The sequence below is a fragment of the Arachis hypogaea genome, chromosome 6, assembly GCF_003086295.3.
Source record: "Arachis hypogaea cultivar Tifrunner chromosome 6, arahy.Tifrunner.gnm2.J5K5, whole genome shotgun sequence".
Taxonomy (NCBI): Eukaryota; Viridiplantae; Streptophyta; class Magnoliopsida; order Fabales; family Fabaceae; genus Arachis; species Arachis hypogaea.
The window spans coordinates 113,687,495-113,705,263 of NC_092041.1; the positions used below are offsets into that span (position 1 = coordinate 113,687,495).

Below are 17,769 nucleotides of genomic sequence, written 5' to 3' on the forward strand. Positions count from 1 at the left end.
TCCTTTTTTGCCAACAAGTACTTTAGTGCCGCGTGATCCGAGTACACTACTACCTTGGAACCAAGAAGATAGGCTCGGAACTTGTCCAAAGCAAAAACAATAGCTAGAAGTTCCTTTTCGATAGTGGTGTAGTTGGATTGGGCTCCGTCTAATGTTTTGGAAGCATAAGCTATGACATAGGGAATCTTACCTTCGCGTTGTGCTAACGCGGCTCCTATCGCATAATTCGAAGCATCACACATGATTTCAAAGGGTTGAGTCCAATTGGGTCCTCGTACAATAGGGGCTTGTGTCAATGCTACCTTGAGTTTGTCATATGCTTCCATACATTCCTTGCTCATCTCAAATTCGGTGTCTTTTTGTAGTAATCGAGAAAGAGGTAAGGCCACCTTGCTAAAGTCCTTAATGAATCTCCGGTAGAATCCTGCATGTCCAAGAAAAGAGCGGACTTCCCTCTCGGAGGAGGGGTAAGGTAAACTAGATATGACATTTATCTTTGCCGGATCTACGGAGATGCCTTCCTTTGATACTATGTGTCCCAAAACAATGCCTTGTTTGACCATGAAATGACATTTTTCAAAATTTAGAACAAGGTTTGTTTTGGTGCATCTTTCTAAGACTTTTTCAAGGTTACCTAAGCAATGCTCAAATGACTCACCATACACGCTAAAATCATCCATGAAAACTTCCATCGATTGCTCTAGAAAGTCCGCAAATAGGCTCATCATGCATCTTTGAAACGTTGCCGGTGCGTTGCATAGGCCAAATGGCATACGCTTGTAAGCATACGTTCCAAAGGGGCAAGTAAATGTGGTTTTTTCTTGGTCTTCTAGAGCAATATGAATTTGGAAGTATCCGGAGTAGCCATCAAGAAAACAATAGTATGATTTACCGGCTAACCGATCAAGCATTTGATCGATAAATGGTAGTGGAAAGTGGTCTTTTCTTGTGGCCGCGTTCAATCTTCGGTAGTCTATGCATACTCTCCAAGAATTCTGCACTCTTGTTGCTATAAGTTTACCACTTTCGTTTTTGATTGTTGTCACTCCGGACTTCTTTGGCACTACTTGGACCGGGCTTACCCATTCACTATCCGAGATAGGATAGATGATGTCCGCCTCAAGTAGCTTAGTGACTTCTTTCTTTACCACCTCAAGAATAGTTGGGTTGAGTCTCCTTTGAGGTTGTCGGACCGGTCTTGCTCCTTCTTCAAGAAATATGCGGTGCTCGCATACTTGGGGGCTTATTCCCACTAGATCCGCCAAACTCCACCCAATTGCCCTTTTGTTTTTCCTCAATACATTCAGCAATTTTTCTTCTTGTTGAGGAGTTAACTCTTGTGCAATTATCACGGGTAGCTTTTGGGCTTCATCAAGGTATGAATACCTTAAGTGAGGTGGTAGTGGCTTCAATTCCATCTTCTTGTCATTCCTTGAAGTTTGAGTTTCCGGATGGCTTGTATGATGTGTGGTATTTAGTTCGCTTGACTCTTCATTTGCCTCTTTGACCATGTACTTCTCATCTAATCTTGCAAGATGCACTTCGGCTACTATGTTATCGATTGGGTCACACCGAAATAGAGAATGGTTCTCCGGTGGATGCTTCATTGCTTCCTCTAGGCTAAAGCTTACAATTCTTCCATCAATTTCAAATGAGTAGTTCCCCGAATAAGCATCAAGCTTAAATCTAGAAGTTCTCAAGAAGGGCCTTCCAAGTAGGATAGAGGATGCTCTCTCGGTTTCGCTTGACGGCATTTCAAGGACATAGAAGTCAATCGGAAATACCAATCCCTTTATATTCACCAGTACATCTTCCGCAACACCCGCTACGGTTATTATGATTTTATCCGCTAGGACAAATCTTGCCGTCGACCTTTTTAGTGGGGGCAAGTTCAATACCCGATAAACGGAGAGCGGCATGATGCTAACACATGCTCCGAGGTCACACATGCAATCTCTAAATTGAACTCCATTGACGGTGCAAGTGACCATACAAGGTCCCGGGTCATCACACTTCTCCGGTAATGTTCCCATCAAAGCGGAAATAGAACTCCCCAATGGGATGGTTTCCAATTCAAGAATTCTATCCTTGTTTATGCATAAATCTTTAAGGAATTTAGCATATCTAGGAATTTGATGGATGGCATCAAAGAGGGGAATGGTTACCTCAACTTTCTTAAACATTTCTACCATTTTGGGGTCGAGTTCTATGCGCTTTTTAGCTTTCTTTGCAAGTGTTGGAAATGGAAGTGGTTGAGCAATTCCTTCTTCCAAGGTTCTTTTGGTCTTGGGTGTCTCCCTTGTTGGTTGGGCTTCATCCTCAATTATGGCTTGTGGTGTCTCCTCTTCCACTACCTCCTCTTCCACTACCTCCTCTATATCTATTCTCTCTTCCTCTTGGGCGGTTGTGATAGGACTTGGGTCCTTTGCTTCCTTTTCTTTTAGTTGTGTACCGGATCTAAGGGTAATGGCATTGATGCCTCCTTTTGGATTTGGTTGAGGTTGAGAGGGAATGACACTTTGGATTGGGGGTTGAGGAGTAGAGGTCGATGGTGTGTCCATACGTGCAAGAAGAGCTTGTAGTGTAGAGGTGAGGCCGGTGAGGCCGGAAACAAGTATGTTTTGTAATTTCTTTTGGCCTTGGATGATGGTCCGGAGTGTTTCATCTTGGTTGGAGGGGGTGGTTGCATATGTGAGTTGAGGAGTTTGTGATTGGTTGGGTGGTGGTCTTTGATGTGGTGGTTGGTATGTTTGGTAGTTTCTTTGTGAGTTTTGTTGGTTGTATGGTTGATTTTGGAAGTTGTATGGTCGGTTTTGTGAGAAATTTTGCGAGTTGTTGTTCCATCTTTGACCTCCTCCATTGTTGTTGTTATCCCTATTCCCTTGTTGATGATTGTCTTTCCAATTTTGATTATTGTGTCCACTACCTTGGTTGTAGCCTCCTCCTTGATAAGGGTGTCCTTGGTTAGGATTACCTCCTTGGTAGTACCCTTGATTGGGGCGGTCATAGAAATTATGGGTGGCCGCCAAAGTGTTGTCTTCTTGAAGGTTTGGGCATTCATCCGTATAGTGAGAGTAGCAAGAGCAAATACCACATACTCTTTGAGGGACCAATTGTTGTTGGTTGTGTTGTTGAGATGGTGGGGGTTGTTGTTGATTCAATTGGAGTTGCCTCAAAACGGATGTCATTTCATTCAAGGATTGAGTTAAAGCGGTGGCTTCACTACTAGTTGATACTTCGTTCACGGTCCTTGGACGGTTGACTCTTCGCCTCATATGTTGATTTGATTCGGCTAAGTCAATAATGAGTTGCCATGCCTCCTCCGCAGTTTTATATTTGGACAAGGAACCATTGCTAGAAGTGTCCAAGAGGGTTCTATCTTGCTCTCGCATCCCTTGACATATGTATCCGAGCAATACTTGAGTGTCGAGCATGTGATTAGGGCATGCATCTAGTAGTTTGCGAAACCGTTCCCAATACTCATATAGTGGTTCCGTCTCACCTTGCACAATACAAGACATTTCTTTCCTTAGCCTATCCATCTTTTCCGGGGGTAAGAATTTATCCAAGAATCCCCTTCTAAGTAGGTCCCAATCGGAGGTAATTTCACTAGAGAGAGTGTGGAACCATTCTTTGGCCTTGTCCTCAAGAGAGAAAGGGAAAGCAAACAACCATATAGCAACTTCATCGGAACCTTCCCGTCTAGTAGTTGAGCATATGCGGTGAAAGTCCTTGAGATGTCGAATAGGGTCTTGTGCGGGAAGCCCGTGAAACTTGGGTAGGAGGTTAATCAAAGCGGTCTTCAATTCAAAATTCGCATTCAAATTGGGGTGAGTTACATGGAGGGGTTGAAGGACATAATCCGGTGCACCCGCTTCCTTGATGGTAACTCTCCTTGGAGCATCCATAGTATTAGTACCTAAAACAAAAGAAGAATTGTTAGTGAGGTTGATGGGAGTATGATTAATGCCTTCTTTGAGTGACGGTTCAATGTTCACTTGTAGTAAGGTGGTCGAGGTGGTGAGAACCTCTTCACCCTTTCCAAATCTTAGCCACCTCCGAGCTTGCCTAATGTGAAACAAAGTTCGTTCTATTTCCGGATCAAAAGGGGCTAAGCTCGGATTCGGTTGTGAACGCGTCATGCAATGAAGGAGAAATGGAACTCATTGTAACGATGAGGAGTTAGTCAATTGAGCAATTTACAATGAAGTGCAACTATGTACATATATACACACTTAATCCAAAACAATAACATGGCACACTAAGCAATTCCCCGGCAACGGCGCCATTTTGACAAATAGATTTTTGCCGGTATAGAAATTATCAATTGATCAATCGTAGTATAGTCTAAACCGACGCAAATCCTTCATCAAACAAATCTACAATCTATATCCGAGAGTACTAGTCTCCCGAGTCGTTCTCCCTTGGAATTGCCAAAGTGTGCATCTTATTGATTTAGTAAACTTTGTTGGAATTCTTTGAAGGTTTTAGCAAAACAATGAGAAACAAACAATCAATTATCAAAAGACTTGGCTTAGGGTTGGCGTTGGAAATCCTATCCTTATAGTCCATTCAATGTTGACAGCAATTAGGCCTTGCTCCATTTAGTTATCCCCTAGGTATAGAGGAAGGTCAAATGAAAGTAATTAACTTGAGTCACAAGTCCTAGCTTCACCTTATGGGAATCTAGCTTTAGTGCACTCCAAGCCAACTAGCAATCCCTAATTCCAAACCAACTATTGATACACTATTCAACTTCTTCCAAAGACTAAACCCTATGCCAAGTGTGAGAATTCTACTCCATAGCTAGTGTGGTCATTTTATCAAACACGTGATGGGCAAGAAGGAAAGGCATAGTAAAATGAGAAGAAAAGTCAAATTGAAAGTATTACACACAAAGATCTAACAACAAGTCTCAAAGAGTAGCAATGAAAATCCAAAATAGAGATGAAATCCAAAATTACAAAGTTGAATTCTAGATCTATGAGAATTGATCAATTGCATCTACTACTTGAAATTGGAGAAGAAAATCTATGACATGAACAAAGTGGAATGAGAATTGTAGTGGATCTCACCAAAAAGTCATTGAAAATTCAGAAATTAGAAGAGGATGAACCCTAGTGAAGCTTGGAATCTCCCTCTTCTTCTCCCAAAAAGTGTAACTAACTCTCTCTTTTCTCCAAAAAAGGAAAAATATCTAGATCTAGAAGAAATGAACTAAAGTGTCCTTAACCCTTGTTCCTTTGGTCTTCTTAAGCTTTTCCCGCCAAGGTGCTTCTCTAAGAGTGGAATCCTCAACTGCCTCCACGCCTAAGTCACGTGACTCCTTAAAAAAAAATCATATTCGCAAATCGGCGCGCACGCGCAAGGCACGCGCACGCGCCGTTGAGATGTCTTGCAATGTGCGCGGGGGCGTGATGTACGCGTGCGCGCCCATGAAGATCCTGGCTTAGCCGCTTCTCAAGCCGGCTCTTGGCTTCGGCTCCACGTAGCCGTATCCGCGCGGGCGCGCCAGGTGCGCGCACGCGCCTATGCGGAAGTTCCCAAGGCTTAATCCTCATGCTTCCTTTCTTCGTACCCGTCTTCTTTCTCTCTTTCGGTCCATTCCTACTCTATATCCTGTAACCACTTAACACACAAGTCACGGCATCGAATGGCATCAAGAGAAGATTAGAAATGTATCTATTTTAGTGCAAAACAAGCATGTTTTCATTCATGAGGCAAAACTAGGAAAGGAATGCAAAATCTTGTATTTTCATGTAGAAAGTGTGTGGAATCATTGATAAAACCCCTGAAATCAGCACGAGATCGACCCTCGAATTAGGGTTTGTCAGATGTGCAAAAGGGTTCAGTGATAGGCTGGACTTGGTCTGGTGGGGTGGCTAAGATTTATGATGCCCGTAATGCGGCTACTTATGGCACTGCAAAAAAATGTTTTGTTTAGAGGAGAAAGGAAACTGACTTTGGCTTTGGCGTCAGTTTGTTTCGAAAAAGATCAAATTCTTGGCTTAGCCTTGTATGTGAGAGGCACTGTCCACTGCTATTTTTCATCTCAAGAGAGCCATTTCACTACATATAGTTGCCCCAATTGCTTGACTTGCCAGGAAACAGTTTTTCACTGTATTTAGAATTGTCCAAAAGCTCAGTTTGTTTGACAAACTCTAGAAATTTTCAGTCATTCTCTGGATTTGAAGAACGGATTCTTATCCCATAGCAAAGAGCATTCTTTTAAAGTGGCTCGTATGACTTTAGCCTTCGAGAAGGAGTTTCGAAATGTCTTTGAATTGTAACGAGTTTCTATTCTTTCTATGATTAGTTGTTCTTGGGTTCCTCCTTTGATGGATACTTTTTGTGATGCTAGTTACTCAAAAATTGGCAACGAGGTTGTTTGGGAACAATAAAGAGTTGTAATATTCTTCAAGAAGAGTTATTTGCTATTTGGAGAGGATTGTTTTTAGCCTGGGATTTGGAGCAAAAAGATGTGATTTGCGAAATGGATTGTTTGGAGTCTTTCATTCTTGTTAACAATTCTCATGATAATGCCGGGTGTGTAGATCCTTTGGTGCTTAAAGTCAAAGATATCATGATTTGGAAGTAGCGCGCTAATTTTCGCTTAATCCTGCGAGATGTAAACACAGTAGCAGACACCATGATAAAAATGGCATTGAGATCACATTCGCAACATGTAGAACTTCTAATGCTTTGAAAGGAATTTGAGATGAGTATTTAAAGGGATCGTCCTGCGCTTTCTTAGTTCCTTAAGATTTTAGTCCTCTTTTCTATTTAGTTGTTTTAAATTTTCAGTAAAAAAAAAAAAGGGAACAGTTATGAGTAACAATTTTATTTAAAAAAAGTAAAATAAAATTTCAAATGTAGTGGATTTTAACGATAAAGTTCATTAGTTAATTAAGATTCTTTCGAAATAAATAGTAAAAATTAAACATTATGAAATTATATTTTTTTAGAGTAAAGTATCGTTTTTGTCCCAAATATTTGGGATAAGTTCTATTTATGTTCTAATGTTTAAATCGTCCTATTTGTATCCCTAAGGTTTATAAAAGTGATTCAATGTTATCCTACTATCAATTATACTAACAAATCAGATTATATTTTTCAATTATTCAATGTTCGATTTTAATATTATACCCACTATTTGTGTTTAGATTCAATTATGTCCCTAGAAAAATGAATTATGTAAATGTTGTATGAATTAGTTTTAGCTTTTGATGAGCTATTCTTCGGAGTGGATCATCGATTCTATCCCAGACATTTGTATTCTAACTTCAAAAAGAGATTTTTAAAACTCAAACTAAAGCGTTCATGATGTGTAATTGACGGCAGGATAACATTAAATCACTTTTACAAACGTTAGGGATATAAATAGAATGATTTAAATGTTAGGGACACAAATAGAATTTGCCCCAAACATTGGGGACAAAAACGATACTTTATTATTTTTTTTATAAGTAACCTCTTAATGTTTGCCATGGTTCATTAGTATATCTTTTAAGTTGACATTGCTTTTATAATTTAATATTTACTCCAATTAAATCAAATAACTGATATATTTAACTAAATTAGTTAATTGATATAAAATATAATAAATTATGTGAGATTTAAATATTTAATTAAATTAATTAATTAATATTATTAATTTATTTTAATTATTAAAATAAATAAATTAAAAAAACTTTTAAAATATATATAGTAGTTTTATCATTAAATATATATTCTGAAAACTTCTTTTTTTGGTAAAAAGATAGGACTTTAATTTCGTTCGTTGAGATCAGATTGAATAATTATTATTTGACTGATTCTTGTAAATAGGATTCTAAATATATACTACTGATGTCATTGAAATAAAATAATTGATTATATATGTCACCAATTGAATTTCTCTTTTTTAACGATCATTAATTTCACACTTTTCTTGTATCTTTTCTGAATAATTAGTAGATAGTAATAAGATTTAATTATTAAACAAAAATCATATAATCATGTAAGGATTATCTACCAAATATCATGTAACAAAACTTACTCTCTTTTTTTTTAAGTCAATAATATGATAATCACTACAAAAAAAATATTAATTACTGTTAAATTTATCGTCAGATTTATCAAAAAAATCTGCTAGTTATATGTTTATTTCGACGATATAAACTTTTTTTATAATTATTTGTGGACAGATTTTTTAGTCCACCACTAATTACCGACAAATTTAGCGGCGGATATTAATTTTTAATTAACGAAATTATAGAAATTGTTACCGTCATAAATTCGGCAGTAATTTTAAATTTTTTTAAAATTTGTTTAGAAATTTAATATATAATTTTAAATGATTAAATTCAATATTTTTTAAATTAACAAAATTTAAAATTTTATAATTTTTTATAATAATTTGTCTATAATTTTTCGTTAAAAATTTACAAATAAGTTCACACATCAAAATTTAAAAATAAAGAAAAAAAATAATAATCACTCGTGTATAGAAAAAAATAGCACTATAAATATATACTCTAAATTCAGAAAAGATGAACTTATATAAAGTTCGATATGAAAATAAGATATCTCATGATGACTAAGTAAATTACATAGTTGAAACTCTCTAGACAATAAAATATTAAAACAAAATTAATTACACACATAGTATATCTATTTAAGATTCTAAGTAATCCATTAACTTGCATATGTATGACTTTCAAATAGTATATCTATTAACTTGCATATTTATAGGAGTATTTTTTGGAATAGTAAGCTGTACACCTTCAATCGTAAACTATAAACATAATCAATACACAAATTATAATTAAATAAATAAATCAAAGTTCATATGTTCAAATGAGAAAATTGTAACAAACTTAGTAAAATTAATAACAATCAACTCAACAAAATTAATTCAGAAAATAATTAACGCACACAACAATAAGCTCAGAAAACTAACAACAATCAACAATAAGTCAATAATTAACTTAAAAAATTAACAAGCTAAAATTAAGGGTAAAAAACAAAAATAAGCCAAGGGAGAAAATAATTTACGTGAATAAGCTAAAACGAAAATTGTTTCATGAATCCATCAATGCACGTTTATATGTAGTTCGCTCTATTTCTACATAATTCGAACCAGTTTGGTTCGAATTACACACAAAGCACACACATTACACAGAAACACACGCACACACTAATTCGAACTAGCTTGGTTCGAATTACACACAATAGTTCATGGTATAATTCGAATTATGCTGTTAAAAAATTAATAATTTATTAAAAAATTTATTAAAAAAATTAATAATTTAAAAATTAAAAAAATATATATTTTATTTCATACGTTAAAAAAAAGCTAACAAAATATTTAATTACGAGACTTCTTTAAAATATTAATGAGCTATCAATTCGAATTCCATACAATACTTTTATGTCCATTTTTAATAGTTCATGAATATTTTTTAATAAATTTTTTTAAATTATACTACAAAAAATATTTTATCCTATGCAAAACAATTTAAAAAAAATGGCTTAAAAAATGTTAGGAGTACTATAAAAATTTGTAATGTTATAATAACTTAGGTAAATACATGCATGTACTCAAATTTTAAATAAAATACTCTACATAGTCAATAATAATTTAGAAATAAAAGAAAATATTTTATTCCATACAAAATAATTAAAAAATATATTTTATTCTATACAAAATAATTTTAAAAAATGGCTTAAAAGATGTTATGAGTACTATAAAAGTTTGTAATATTCTAGTGATTTAGGTAAATACATGATAAAAATATTTTTTCTTTAATTTCTAAATTATTAGTGACTATGTGGAGTATTTCTTTAATGTCCTAAGTCATTAGGATATTACAAATTTTTATAGTACTTCTAACATCTTTTAAGCCATTTTTTAAATTATTTTGCATAGAATAAAATATTTTTTTGTGGTATAATTTAAATAAATTTATTAAAAAATATTCATGAGATATCAAGAATGGGCAGAAGAGTATTGTATAGAATTCGAATTGCTCACCATATAATTTGAATCAGAGTAATTCGAACTTCCCTATGCGTAATTCGAATCATGTAATATCTCACCATATAATTTAAATAATTTTATTAAAAAATTATCATGAATAAATTTTTTTAATAAATTTTTTTAATAAATTATTAATTTTTTAACAGTATAATTCGAATTATACCATGAACTATTGTGTGTGTAATTCGAACCAAGCTGGTTCGAATTAGTGTGTGCGTGTGTTTCTGTGTAATTCGAACCAAGCTAGTTCGAATTATGTGTGTGCGTGTGTTTGTGTATAATTCGAACCAAGCTGGTTCGAATTATGTGTGTGCATGTGTTTGTGTATAATTCGAACCAAGCTGGTTCGAATTATGTAAAAATGGAGTTCGAACCAAGCTGGTTCGAACTACGTATAAACGTGCATTGGTGGATTCATGAAACAATTTTCGTTTTGGTTTATTCACGTAAATTATTTTCTCCCTTGGCTTATTTTTGTTTTTTACCCTAAAATTAATTCACAGAATTAACAACAATCAACACTAACTAACTCAAAAATAATTAACTCAGACAACAGTAAACTAAAAAAATTAACAACAATCAACAATAAGTCAATAATTAACTTAAAAAAATAACAAGCTAAAATTAATTCAAAGAATTAACAACAATTAATACTAATTAACTCAAATAACAATAAACTTAGAAAATTAACAACAATCAACAATAAGTCAATAATTAACTTAAAAAATTAACAAGTTAAAATTAATTCAGAGAATAAATAACAATCAACAATAAGTCAATAATTTAAATTAAAAAACTAACAAACTAAAATTAATTCAGAGAATTAACAACAATCAATACTAATAACTCAGAAAATAATTAACTCAGACAATAATAGACTCAAAAAATTAACAATCATCTAAAATACTATCAACTCAAAATAAACCCTAAATTATACCCTACTTAACCTAATATTATCAAATTTCTAATTACACTAAATTAATATAACAAACCCTAATCACACATTTCATTAAAAATTTTAATTAATAATTTAATAAAATACCTAAGAAAATCCTAAACAAAAAAATTCTGAAGAAAAATACAAAAATTATAAAAAAAAATTATCTTTGATGGTGGCTGCAGAATGATAAAAACGTGGTAATGACAAGAGGCAGCAGTAAAACCTACAATGGTGGAGTTAAGATTTAGTAATATAACAAACAACCAAAAGAAAAAATGGACAACAACCTTACCTACTTGGTGCAGTGGACCTCAGCCACGGTAATAACGACAACCTCCGATCGACAGTAAAGGACACCAACAGCGGCAGCATGACGGAGACTTTCCACAGAGACTCCAGTAGCAGTGACGATGACGACAATGTTGTTTACCGGTGGCGATGGCAACTCCAGGTGGCGGCGGCGCAACTTTTCTCATTCGACCAGAGGGAGGGAGGGAGGGAGGGAGAGGGAGAGGGAGAGGGAGAGAGAGAGAGAGAGAGAGAGAGAGAGAGAGAGAGGAGTTTCGCGTTTGAATTTTATTCCAAATTTATCGTCGGATTTATCGGCAAAAAAATTCGACAATAAAATGTTCGTCGTTGCCTAAACGATGCGTTTCAGTAATCTTGTTACTATTGAAATGTTTCGACAGAAAATTCTACGATAAATTGAGCACTAATAAAATTAATTTTTGTGTCTTTATTTACTGTTAGATTTAGCGACGAAATTTTAAATCCGATGACAATTTATTCGAGGGATGAATTTTTATTTATATCTGTCAAAAAATTCACTATTAAATCCAACAGTACTTAACGTTTTTCTTATAGTAAATCTACATTAATTCATATAATGGTAGTCAAAAAAATGAAAAGTTTCTATTACTCAATGTTAGAAGAGAGAATTGTATAAAGAAAAATGAATTTAGAGAGAATAAGAATGAGTTAATTAATTGAAATTAGAAATTCTGATGTATACATGTATATACAAAAATTGAGAGAATATTTTAGAATACATGATAAATATGCTATCTATATGCTAATATTCAAATGTAGGCAAATATTAAAAAAATATTAATCATCCAATATTTTTCTTTTTTTTTTTTTAAGTGAAAATGATCTCATACTCAATATGAGAAGCGAAATTTTAATATTTTAGAAAGTAAGACGATAAAATCTTACTATACCAGTAATAATAATATGGCAAAGAAAAAAAAGTATTATATCCTAAAGTATAGCCAAATGAATAAAATGCTGACAAATTTACTAACAAAGTAATCTCAACAATATTTTATGTTGCTAATAACGGAACCCATTAACTCCATTATAAAAATACTAAGTATATACCAAAAATGACCTACCAAATAATAATAATAATAATAATAATAATAATAATAATAATAATAATAATAATAATAATAATAATAGCTAACCTTCATCAAATGAGATGAAACTAAGGCTAAAATTCTCCTTGTTTATTTACAAAATATAGAAAAGTTGTTATAAATTTTCGTATGAAATGATTTAAATTAAAAATAAAAATCTAAAAATGATGGTTTAACTGTTATCATTATATCTTATTTAACTTCTCTTAATATAGTACATCATATAAATTTAAATACAAAAAGATATATAAAATAAATGTGAATTTAAAATTAAAAAAATATAACTCTGATAAAAATACCAAACTCTTAAAAGTGAAATGTTTATTTAAATCATATTAATGTGTTTATTTTAAATGGATAGTCCATTTTTTCTATTATTTAAAATGGATTACTTATCTTCTCTATTATTTAAAAGCGTCCATCTTTTCTATTATTTGAAACGTTTCATTTTTAAGAGTTTGGTCTAATTTAAATTATTAATATTTTTTATTATTTTTAAAATTATATTTAATTATTTATAAATACATATATCTCGTTTACACTGTAAATGAGATAATTTTTCATGTATCTAGTTTACAGTACAAACGAGATATGTAAAAATTAAAAAATACACATATCTCGTTTACACTATAATATAAACGAGATATGTGCAAAATTATCTCGTTTACAGTATAAACAAGATAAATAAATATGGTATAAATTGGTAAATACGCTACAAATTAAATAAATTATTTATTTTAGTAATTAAAATAATTAAATAATTTATTTTAAAAAAATCCGATATACTTATGCTTACATTTTATTTTATTTTTTTCTGTAAGTAATGTTGTAATAAGATTCTTTTACATGTTCTTAAATAATATGTTTCTTTGTACTATGGATGTTGAATAATCAAAATTCAAAATTAGGAACAAAACTAAATATGAAACCATTTATAAACACAGTTAATTTATTTCCTTAATTAAATTAAAGTAAAATTGTGTAGAATTGATCAGGTTTTGACTCATGCCCGTAACATTTAATTTATATTAATCTTTCTTTTATAATAAAATAATAAATATAAATTAATTATAGTTAGGGTAAAGTATATTTTTTATCTTTAAAATTGGTAAAAATTTTAAAAATATCCTTAAATTTTATTTTGTTTTTATTTTATTCTAAAAAATTTTTTATTTACATCAAATATACTCTCTACAGCTAATATATTATATATATATATATTATCTGTTTTCACAAAAATTACAAAAAAATATTTTCTCAAATCTTAATACATAAAAATGATAATATATGTATTATTATTGTATGCTATATACAAACATCTACGTTCTTTTTTATTATATTATACAACTTAAAATTATAATATCATATTATTATTAATTATAGATACTTATTACAATTATAATAAATTTAATTATGACTCTAAATAAATAAAATAAATAATTATTAATTTTATTTTTTATTTTTTATATTCAATATTTACTATAAATATAAAAAATACAATAATTAATGAATAAAAATATGAATAAAAAATAAAATATATATATCAATTAAAATTAAATTTATTAACTAATTGAAGGTAAATAATATTTGGCAATTATTTTAGTATTTAATTTAAATTTATTTTTTTGTAATGAGATTGATCAATGACTTTTTAATTATTTTATTGTTATTCTATAAAATAATCAAAGAAAAATAACACATTAAAAATAAAATACTTTGACTCTTAAATCTATACTCATGAACCACAAAAGAAATACTATATATAGTCTTTAATAGTAAAAAAATAATTATAAGAATTATTTATTAATATTGATACCAATCACAATTTATTATTGATATCCTAGTCCTTTTTAAAATATATTTTACTTTTTTAAAATATATAATGTGTGTAGTGTGTACCGTTTAGATCTTTTTTATAATTATAATAAAGATATTTTTCTAAATTAGTATATTCATGCATTATTTATTAAATATTAATTGTAACATAATTATAATAAAGATATTTTTTTAAAATAAAGAGATTTTTAATAAATAAAAAAATAAAAATAAAAAGAATTGATAATAATAAATAATAATAAATGTCATTATTATATCGAAAAAGAATAATTTCATTTCAGATAAAAAAAAAAGAGTTCACGAAGAATTAATATCTCACTTTAATTAGTTGGAGAAAAATCTAATTTTAGTATATTAAGTTGATAGATAGATAGATAAAATTATAAAATTTTTATGTTATCTCTTTTAACCTACTTTATTATATTATCAATTATATTATATATATAAAAACAAAATCAGTTATTCAAACAGCTATTTATATAAAATATATATTAAAAATAAATTAATATATATATAGTTATATATAAATACATATTGACTAATATTACAGGTAATTTTTAAGATTCCCATACATAATATTTTTGTTATATTATTATTGCTTAAAAATATATCAAATAGTCCAGATTTGTTTCCATCCTTAGCAAAAGTATATGTAGCACATTTTTATTACCAAATCCTGGCTAAATATCTTACCAAAAATATTTGTTTCATGCATGAACAAATAGGATCCTTTAGCATCTCCAAGTAAATTATATAAACCCCTCAATTCTTTCACATTACATAACTAACCATCAAAGTTTAGAGGGAAAAAAAATGGAGGAAACGACAGTGGTAATTGTAGGTGGTGGACCTTCAGGGCTTGCAATATCAGCATGCCTTAAGCAATACTCAATTAGTCACATAGTACTTGAGAAAGAGGATTGCAATGTTTCTCTTTGGAGAAAGCATGCTTATGATAGAGTAAACCTTCATTTGGCCAAAGAGTTTTGTGAGTTACCTTTGATGTCTTACCCTCCTTCTTACCCTACCTTCCCCTCCAAGTCTTGTTTTCTCGAATACGTCGACAGATATGTCGAACGTTTCGAGATTAGCCCTCGCTACTGCCGGACAGTGGAGTCGGCCACGTACGACGAGGGCGAACAGATGTGGAAGATTGAGGCAAAGGCGATGGTTAAAGAAGGGGATATGGAGAAGGTGGTTGATGAGGTTTATAGGGCAAAGTATGTTGTGATAGCCACAGGTGAAAATAGTGAAGGATATATTCCAAATGTGGTTGGCTTAGACACTTTTAGTGGACAAATATTGCATTCCAAACACTATAAAAGTGGTTCTATATTTGCATCAAAAGAGGTTTTGGTTGTTGGATGCGGCAATTCTGGAATGGAAATTGCATATGATCTTCAAATTTCTGGTGCCAAAACTTCAATTCTCATGAGAAATCCGGTAATTTAATTTCGTATCTAAGTCATTCGTATATATATTGAAATAAATTTTAATTGTATCTATGCTTCTTTATTTTTAAAATATAAAATCCTATTGAATCCTTTTGATTTAATACAATTGTAAACACAAAAGTTTTTCGATGCATTAAATAATTTTTTTATATTGTGTGGTTGTTTGAGTGTCATTAAATTGATAAAAAAAATCTCTTTTTAATAAAAATCTTTTTTAATATTTTTGATAAATTTTTAGTAATAAAGTAAAAATATTAGAAAAAAATATAGTTTTTTAGAAGATAATTTACATCTTTTTTAAAAAGATATTTTTTTAAAAAAATAAATATATTTTTCATATAATAAATAAACAAAAACATATTTTTATACACCAACATAATTAATAGATAAGTCATTCCTATATATATATAGAAATAAATTTTAATTTAAATCCTATTGAATCCTTTTGATTTAATATAAATATACAATTGTATACACAAAAGTTCATCAATGCATTAAATAGTTCTTTTATATTATGTGGTTGTCTGAGTGTCATTAAATTGATAAAAATAAAAAATCTTTAAGTTTTAATTTACATTTTTTTTAAAATTTAAAAAACATATATATTTTTTATATAATAAATAAAAAAACATATTTCTATATTGTTATATCCAAATATAATTGATAAATAAAAAAAATTGTATAAAATATTTAAATATAAAATTATTTTTACTTTTCTAAAATTTAAAAAAAAAATTTAAAAAACTCATTCAAACATGTTTTTTTTTTGGTGACTTCATTTAAACATGTCTTCTGTCTATATGTCTTTCAAACAGATTTATTTATTTATTTATTATTTGCCATAATCATGTGTTGAATTTCAACAGTAAAAAATTCAGAAAATAATGTAAAATAAAAATTGAATTAGTGATTTTGAATTTGCAATTGTAGGTTCATGTGGTGAGCAAAGAACTAATCCATCAAGGTATGCGCATGCTGAAATATTTGCCGGTAAATATTGTGGACAGTGTGATCACTTTTGTAGCAAACATTAAATTTGGTGATCTCTCTCCATTTGGAATTCGTCGTCCAAATAAGGGACCATTCTATCTCAAGGAAGCTGCTGGTCGGTCTCCAATTCTTGATGTTGGAACCATTGCCAAGATTAAAGACGGTTCAATCAAGGTATTTTTTTAAATCATTCATATTTTTTAATTCATTTATGTAATTTCTTATACCAACAAATTAAAACATATATAACAGGTTATCCCTTCTCATATAATGAGAATTGAGAACAACAAAGTCATATTTGGAAACAACACGGAGAAGGAATTTGATGCAATTATGTTTGCCACTGGATATAAAAGCGTGGCTAACAAATGGTTGAAGGTGAGAATATAATAATTAATTAATTAAATTGAGTTGATTATTATTATTATTATTATATTACTTAATTAATTATTTAATTGAATAGGATAATTACAAGTATGTTCTAAACGAAGATGGAATGCCAAAGAATGCATTTCCAAAGCATTGGAAGGGAGAACATGGATTATACTGTGCTGGACTTTCAAGAAGAGGCTTGTTTGGTGTCAAATTTGATGCTGAGGCTATTGCTGACGACATCAACCGAAATCTTCATTATTGATCATTGTTTTTTTATGCTTTTGGGTTTATCGCTATATATGCGTTTTTATTTTGTATTAAACTACTACTTAATAAGTAATAATCTAGGGTTTGTGTCTATGATTATGCATACATTTTATATGAACAACCACTATATATATATATATATATATATATATATATATATATATATATATATATATATATGTCACATTTTCTTATATCTGATTGTTTGTTTCAAGTTACAATATAATGTATAATTAATCACAAAATTCTGCTAGCTTTAATTTCTTCCTCAATTCCATGAAGTTTCTTATATCTGATTGTTTCTGATTTTTAATTAATTGAGACTAATCGAATTTAAAATTTTGATTTTTTTTATAAAACGTGTTGTGCCAATTTAAAAATAATATTTAGGGTTAATGATATAAGAGTTTAAAATTTTTATTTGAAATAAAAATAGTATAATTATGGATGTAATAAACTAATAATAAA

At 30.3% G+C, this 17,769-nt stretch overlaps 1 protein-coding gene across 1 annotated transcript; it reads left to right on the top strand.

Moving 5' to 3' along the window:
- Positions 1-15,028: 15,028 nt before the first annotated feature.
- On the top strand, positions 15,029-17,296 carry LOC112757850 (probable indole-3-pyruvate monooxygenase YUCCA10). The gene is made up of 4 exons (XM_029294149.2): positions 15,029-15,658; positions 16,600-16,833; positions 16,912-17,037; positions 17,123-17,296. Exons 1-4 carry the CDS (start codon positions 15,029-15,031, stop codon positions 17,294-17,296), a joined length of 1,164 nt encoding a protein of 387 aa, XP_029149982.2.
- The last annotated feature ends 473 nt before the right edge of the window (positions 17,297-17,769 follow it).

Coding starts and splice junctions, on each gene's coding strand:
- LOC112757850 (XM_029294149.2), top strand. CDS start 15,029: ATGGAGGAAACGACAGTGGTAATTGTAGGTGGTGGACCTTCAGGGCTT. Junction 15,659..16,599: donor CAATTCTCATGAGAAATCCG/GTAATTTAATTT, acceptor TTGCAATTGTAG/GTTCATGTGGTGAGCAAAGA. Junction 17,038..17,122: donor TGGCTAACAAATGGTTGAAG/GTGAGAATATAA, acceptor TTAATTGAATAG/GATAATTACAAGTATGTTCT.